At 42.1% G+C, this 7122-nt stretch overlaps 1 protein-coding gene across 3 annotated transcripts in view; it reads left to right on the top strand.

The window, feature by feature from the left end:
• The window catches only part of fyb1b (FYN binding protein 1 b), a 24488-nt gene extending 17844 nt beyond the window's left edge, over positions 1–6644 (top strand). The window contains exons 7-19 of one of the 3 annotated variants that reach the window (XM_083657696.1): positions 144–279; positions 765–924; positions 1020–1152; positions 1253–1272; positions 1568–1640; positions 2671–2766; positions 3274–3314; positions 3848–3920; positions 4972–5071; positions 5428–5590; positions 5765–5798; positions 6028–6056; positions 6186–6644. In XM_083657696.1, coding sequence (XP_083513822.1) covers positions 144–279; positions 765–924; positions 1020–1152; positions 1253–1272; positions 1568–1640; positions 2671–2766; positions 3274–3314; positions 3848–3920; positions 4972–5071; positions 5428–5590; positions 5765–5798; positions 6028–6056; positions 6186–6208 — 1081 coding nt within the window. In that variant the 3' untranslated portion in view covers positions 6209–6644. Of the gene's footprint in view, positions 1–116; positions 280–764; positions 925–1019; positions 1153–1252; positions 1273–1567; positions 1641–2670; positions 2767–3273; positions 3315–3847; positions 3921–4971; positions 5072–5427; positions 5591–5764; positions 5799–6027; positions 6057–6185 lie in introns of all 3 variants that reach the window. The other 2 variants (XM_083657695.1, XM_083657697.1) reach the window with 2 other exon arrangements.
• Positions 6645–7122: the final 478 nt, after the last annotated feature.

Genomic DNA, 7122 nt, shown 5'->3' with positions numbered 1-7122 from the left:
TCTATTGTATGTTGTATTTCTATAGCCCATTAAAATATTAGCCGTGTTGACGTTCAGATATTTGCGCAGTATTGAGACAGTTTCCAGTGTCAACACACACTGTCAAATGGTTACAGGGAAATGGTCTCTGTGCTCACTGTCAGGGAAGCGGCCGAGATGAAGGAGCAAGAGAAGAGGAGAGAGAAAGAGGAGAAGGAGGAGAAGAAACGTCTGGAAGCTGAGAGGAAGGAACAGAAGGAACGAGAGAAGAAAGAACAAGATGCCCGAAAGAAATTCAAAGTGAGTGAACAAGACTGCAACTGTGCTGCTATCCCTGAAAACACACATACATTTTCGGGCGTGCGGGCGTTTCCTCACCCTTTCGCGGCCACAGTTTTCACACTAACGGTCTGAAATTTGGCAATTTGGCAAATTTTGAAGGTCAAGTGTGTATGTGTAAAGGTGTGTGTTTTTGTGTACATGCCAATTGGCTAAAAGGGGGCGGGGGTGGCAGATTTCTAAATGCAGGGTGACAGAGGCAGAGTACGGTGGGTTCCCCATGCCATCCTGCATTGCAGAAATTTGCATACTCTAGGCCTATGTGGCCGCAGCTATTGGGAATTTGCAATTTTGTATGTACTTTATTTACGATGTGTGTATTGTTGTGTACTTTTGTCTATGTGTGTGTGCGCGTGCGCGCGCGCGTGTGTGTGTGTGTTTGCATGTGTGTGGGTGTGTGTGTGTGTGTGTGTGTGTGTGTGTGTGTGCATGCATGTGTGTGTTAGTTGGTCGGCCCCATGGAGGTGCTCCACAGCGTGAAGGCTCGTGTGGACAGCCGCAGCACTAAGACAGACGTGTCCCTGAAGCAGGGAGACTGGGTGGACATCATCCGAGTCCTGGGCAACCCAGAGGGGAAATGGTTGGGACGGACACAGGACGGATCCTGTAAGTTCTCACGTTGGTCCCTCACCATCACCCCATCATCACACCACACGTCTCTTTGTCCTACCTCAACATCTCTGCTGTCACGTGTGTTGCAGTTGGCTATGTGAAGACCGATTCTGTGGAAATCGACATCGACAGTTTGAAGGGAGCTTCTCTCCCCACCCAGCAGGACTATGACCCCGACATCTACGATGACATAGACTCAGCACCTCAAGACAACTTTAACAGGTACGAGGAATACATCTCAAGACAAATGGAACTACTCTCAATTTTGTTTCTAAGAATACTGGACTGTTACCACTTATATCACAAACTCTTCTCTCTACAGTGGGATCAACGGACCGGGAGGTATGCATCAAATCCTAATACAATAATAGTTGTAATTTGAAGTGACTTTCTATTGTAAACATTCTTTACTTTCATTTTAACCCAAAGAAGTTTGACTGAGATGAGATGAACAGTATCCACAGTCATGTTCTCGCTGTATCTTGGCAGCATGTTGCATCTGTAGCTGTAGTTTCCTCTGTGTGGTTCTCTAGTGGTTCTGTGTTGTTCTCTAGTGGTTCTGCCCCCTCTGTGTGTGGTTCTCTAGTGGTTCTGTGTTGTTCTCTAGTGGTTCTGCCCCCTCTGTGTGGTTCTCTAGTGGTTCTGCCCCCGCCGCCCGATGACGACGGAGAGATCTATGACGATATCGTTGATCCAAGCCTGGATGTCAGGTGAGAACGGATGTGTGAATGAATAGAGAACAGGATGGATTTACAGTATAGGCCTACATGTACATTGACTATGAACAGATGGATTTACAGTATAGGCCTACATGTATAGTCATTTAGCGGGTGCTCACTTCCAGAGTGACTTCAACTGAGTCCAACATTAGAATAAACTCAAAGACCCCCTGAAATGGCATCTTTACTTGACATAATGCAGTGAGAGATCATTCAAAAGGCTAAACCAATGGAATATCAGTCTTGGAGAGAAAGGCAGTTTGATTTGATGAGAGGGGTGCCAAAGGGGCGGAGTTGTTAAAAAAATCTGACTGTTTTATTGGTTGGAATTTATATTTATGCCTAGGTACACTGTTTTTTGGGAAGTAAAAATAATGGGAGTTAATCTCAGTGGGACTTTGGCGTCCAGGTAGTCCATACAGGCACGATTGGCCGTGTCTGCGGGTGGGAAGCCGGATTGAGGGTGTGTGTCCTGGTCGCTGCACTGGCGCTTCCTCTGGTCGGTCTGGGGGCCTGGTCGGGGCGGAATGGAACTGGTGGGAATAGCGTGATCCTCACCACGTGCTACGTCCTGCCGGCGAAGCTCCCCCGCTGTCAGGTGAAAATAAGCAGCTGGCAGCTGCGCATGTGTCGGAGGAAGGTGCTAGTCTATGGCTCTCCCCAGATCGGCAGAGGGTGGAGCAGCGACCGGGGGGCATCGGCAGCAGGGGAAACAAGTGGCCAAGTACATATTGGGGAGAAAATGGGGCGGGGGAGGAATCTGAAAAAAAGACATGCATGGACCCCAGGAAGAGTAGTCTTTCACTTCGGTGTAGACTAATGGGGATCCTTATAATAAACAATAAACAATAAACAATATTCACGTGCAACAGACGAAGGAAAAGAAAGTGACACTGGTATGTATGTGGATGCATGAGAGAGAGAGAAATGGAGAAAGGTGTAGAGAGGAAGAAATGCAAAAGGGAAGAAAGAGGAAAAAGAAATTCAAATCTTGTCCTCCTCCTTGATTGGCCCTCTGAAGCCCTACTCGTCCCCGGGACCAGAAGTATCCTCCCAAGCCCCGCCCTTCCTTCCTGCGGATGTTTGAGAGGAGGAAACCTCCTGCCAGCACTAACGAGTAAAATACACTCAGTAGTAAGACTGATCAGAGACCTACTGTCACCTGTTCTAATCGTTAACCTTTAACCTTCACCAAACGATCGCTTTGGGATCAAGTTGCCCTTTCTCAATAACCTTGAAGGACTTTAATTGGCAAATTGATCACTCCCTCACTGGCCAATCAAACACGCTGAAATCTACCTACAGTGTTGAATGGTTGGTTGTCGAATTACAATCAATGTTGCTGATTTTTAGTCAACTTACTAATCATTAAAACTCACTTGCATGTCTGTTAATTGATGTATGACTGTTGATTTAACCGGAAAATCAGAAAAGGAATTATCTCCTAACAGGCTAAAAGCATGTTAAGCACACTCATTAAGTATGTGATCATTTATGAATATAATTGTAAACTTGTGCTGCTCACTGATCTGAGTAATCAAAGCCATTAACCCACCTTTAACAAATGATATTGCGTAAAATGTGTTGTGTAACATTTGAATTGTTATGCTTTGTTCCTGTCAAGAGTGCCTCCGCCCAGCCAGTTCACTGCAGAGGGGAATTCAGGTATCGTTTACTTTTATAATAAGTTACGTGATGCTTTGAGTGGAAGTTTGAATGAAAATAACACAGGTTGCCCCAAATGACTTTTGAACTCTAATCTTGAGCAAGGTCATGAAGCCCCAACTGCTCTCCAACCCTCCCTCCTGCAACTACTGTATTACCATCGCTGTATAGAATTATGTTTTTGGTTAACATGAGCAAGTGAGGTCCCCTTTACACTTGGCATTATCAGATGTCTTAATTGTAGCTGTATTCTGAGTAGATATAATGTATGGATTACATTCACACCTAATATTATGGGTATTTTCCTCTCACAGTATTCAAATTGACAGTAAACCTCTCACCCACATATACTCACACAATCCATTTTTGACTAGTATGTTACTATCCAAGCTTCTAATGTATGTGGTCAAATGTGTCCCTGACCACAATGTTAATGTTTGATTAAAATGCGACATTTATTAAATGCCACGTTTAAAGGGAATCTTACAAGTTAAAAATATATCACCTCACTCACTTTCTCTGTGTTCCCATAGGAGCAGTGATTGATGACGACATATATGATGACGTCGACGCCCAAAGCTTCCCTCCTCCTCCACCTATCAGCAGGTAGCATGAAAACAGCCCTGGGGGGGGGCTGACGTGTGATTTCTAACCCCACATAGGATAAGCAATAACCACGCCCTGTGGCGCCGGGATTGGCCAGGAGCAACACTGGAGGGCATGCAGCCCAGAGATTTCATAAACAAACTGAATAGCTCTTGAGAAGGGACAGCGATTTCGAGAGCGGACATTGAAATGAATTATGGTCACCTACCTTCCTTAGCATAGTAATAATAATAATAATAAGCATAATAATTGTAATCTACACAATGTACACAATCTACAAAAACATGCAATAATATAAACGGTGTTGTGTTCACGTTCATAGCTCATATCATAATATAATGTATCATATCGTTAATTTCAAGCTCAATTCTTACCCAGAGAAAAGGTACAGCACTGAAAATGTAACAAGCAATAGTTTTTTAAACATCTTTATTTTAAAAGATGAAAAACCCCAGGTGCTTTAGTCCCAAGCTTCAATGCTCCTGGCCAATCCCGGCGCCACAGGGCGTGGTTATTGCTTATCCTATGTGGGGTTAGAAATCACGCGGGGCTGACTTGGTGCAATGAGCAACTGTGTATTACAGTAGATCAGTGTGGTTCCCAAACTGGTGTACGGGGAACCCCTAGGGGTACGTGGCGGTACTACAGGGGGTAGTTGAGAGAAAGCGGGGGAATGAAGAAATGTCAGAATGAATCCTGAAAATAATGAAGATAAATAAATAAATCCTGAAAATAAATAAATAATGAAAATAAATTAAACATTCAGCAGGCACTAATTGCAACTCTTTGACTCCATTTCTTATTTATTTTATGTTATATTCTTCAAATGGTGGGTTATAATTCATTCATTGCATCAGATGCTAGAGTTTTTTTCTAAGCAAGGCAAAGAAGGTACTGAAGCAAACAAAAGTTTGAGAACAGTATGATTCATGGTTCCAACTATCAGAGGACATCTTTTGGGTTCAACGTTGTACTCAAGTCTGAATAAATTGGATTATTTTTGTTGTCGGCATCCCCCTTCTCACTACATTATCTTTATTTTCCTCTTCAGCCTCCCAACCCTGAGAGGCAAATCCAAGTATGAAGACATCGATCCAAAGAAACAGAAGAAGTTTGAGAAAGAGGAGAAGGACTTCAGGAAAAAGTTTAAAGTTGGTCTCTCTAATCATCAAGTTTGTTTGTTGTTGTTGTTGTGGTGTTGGTGGTGGTGGTGGTTGTTTTGTATACTTCCTTTAAGTATCCAGTCCTCTGCCTCAAACTGCCAGGATCACACTTAGGCCATGTAGAAGCCAATAATGTAATAACAACTTACCAATAATGTAATAAATAAATTATGAAGAACAAAAGTTATTGGTAAGTTATTACATTATTAGCTTTTTATAATATTAAGAATTACAATTATTATGTTATTATTACATTATACGAGGGATCAGCGTGACGTCACAACAACAACAAATCACCGCGAAACACTAATGTATTCTTTTTTAATCTTTATGAATGTGATCAGTATGATGGGGAGATACAGGTGCTGTACCAGGTCACCATCATTCCCGCATTGACTAACAAGAGGTGGAGTGGGAAAGACTTGGCACTCAAACCCGGGGAATCCCTCGATGTTATTGTTAAAGCTGTGGACAACAAACTGCTCTGTCGGAATGAAGAGGGCAAGTGTGAGTATCGTGACACTACTGTGTGTGTGTGTGTGTGTGTGTGTGTGTGTGTGTGTGTGTGTGTGTGTGTGTGTGTGTGTGTGTTTACATATTTTATTTTCGTCAGTACGTCTGTGTATTGGTCTATATGCCTGAGATGGAGGGACAATAATAAACTATCACTTTTTTTTCTAGTTGGCTATGTTTTAACCAGCCACATTGCCATGGAGTAAGTACAACACAGATACACACAACACACACACACACACACACACACACACACACACACACACACACACACACACACACACACACGCGCACTCACACACACACACACACACACACACACACACACACACACACACACACACACACACACACTAAACAATACAGTATGCTGTCGATGTGACGATGATGCTCTAATCTACATTGATCATTTTCTCATGAATTGTTTCCAGAGATGATATCTACGACGATATTGGAGATGGTATGTTTTGAAGTTCTGCACTGTCCAAAATTGAAGTGATGAGATGAAGTGAATCATTATTTTATAGAAGGGTACGCTGTTGTGTTGATGTGAAGACACATACTAATCAATCATATATTTTCTTTTCAGATTCCATCTATGACAACGATTGAAAAAATGTCCTGCAATGACTTTAAGATGCTGTATGTTTTATATCTTTATTTGGTACATTATTTATTGTGTTTATTGATGGCATATACTACCTATACTGTAAGTCCTCTGAACAATGTGATGCTTCTATGTATTGTGTCTTCAAAGAAAAGAAAGAGTAAGGCCATTGTTGTATTGCTATGTTAGTTGTAGTGTAACATCAAAGAGAGAGAACATTTGTTGGAACAGCAGTATTTGGATATCTCTGTTTGCTTTTGTCTTCTTCTTTCTGTCTTTTTTCTGCCCCCTTTTGAATTGGCTCCAGATTTGGTTCTGCACTTTGCCAACAGAGTAACCTATATAAAGTCTTGTGTTGTCACCAGCTATGTGTCATTTTATTGATTTTGCATCCATGCTTTTTCTGTGACAGTAGATGATTAATTTAATTTGCCATCTTAAAGGGGGAGGGGGGGGGGGGGTGAATTAAATCAAACCAATCAATCAAATGAGTCACTTTGTCTGCTAATTATTGCACATGATCCCACATGACTTAAATATGTGTTAAGTGTATTTGCAAAGCTAACTGAAATGTTAAGTTGCTAATCTAACCCTGCGTGCTTTGTCTGATTTGAGCATAAAACAATGAATGTAAACATCCATCAAGTAGTAGACTAAAAAAACTTACTACCAAAACACACAATCAGATTTGGAAATTGTGGTTGATTTGTTTGTCTGTCCGTCTGTCTGTCTGTCTGTCTGTGATTCTTTCAGTGTCAAAAATAGTTATACTCGTATCATTGCTGCTACAGCTCTATGCTCAACCTTAGGCTACTTCCTGGAACTCTTGAGAGTAAAAAACGGGTCCATTGGAGTGAATGGAGATGTCAGGACTCTTCTATCCAGTGTTTCCCAACCAGGGGTACGTGTACCCCTAGGG

Source organism: Poromitra crassiceps (assembly GCF_964638095.1).
Source record: "Poromitra crassiceps genome assembly, chromosome: 21".
NCBI lineage: Eukaryota > Metazoa > Chordata > Actinopteri > Beryciformes > Melamphaidae > Poromitra > Poromitra crassiceps.
This window is presented reverse-complemented; position numbering and strand designations above follow the sequence as displayed.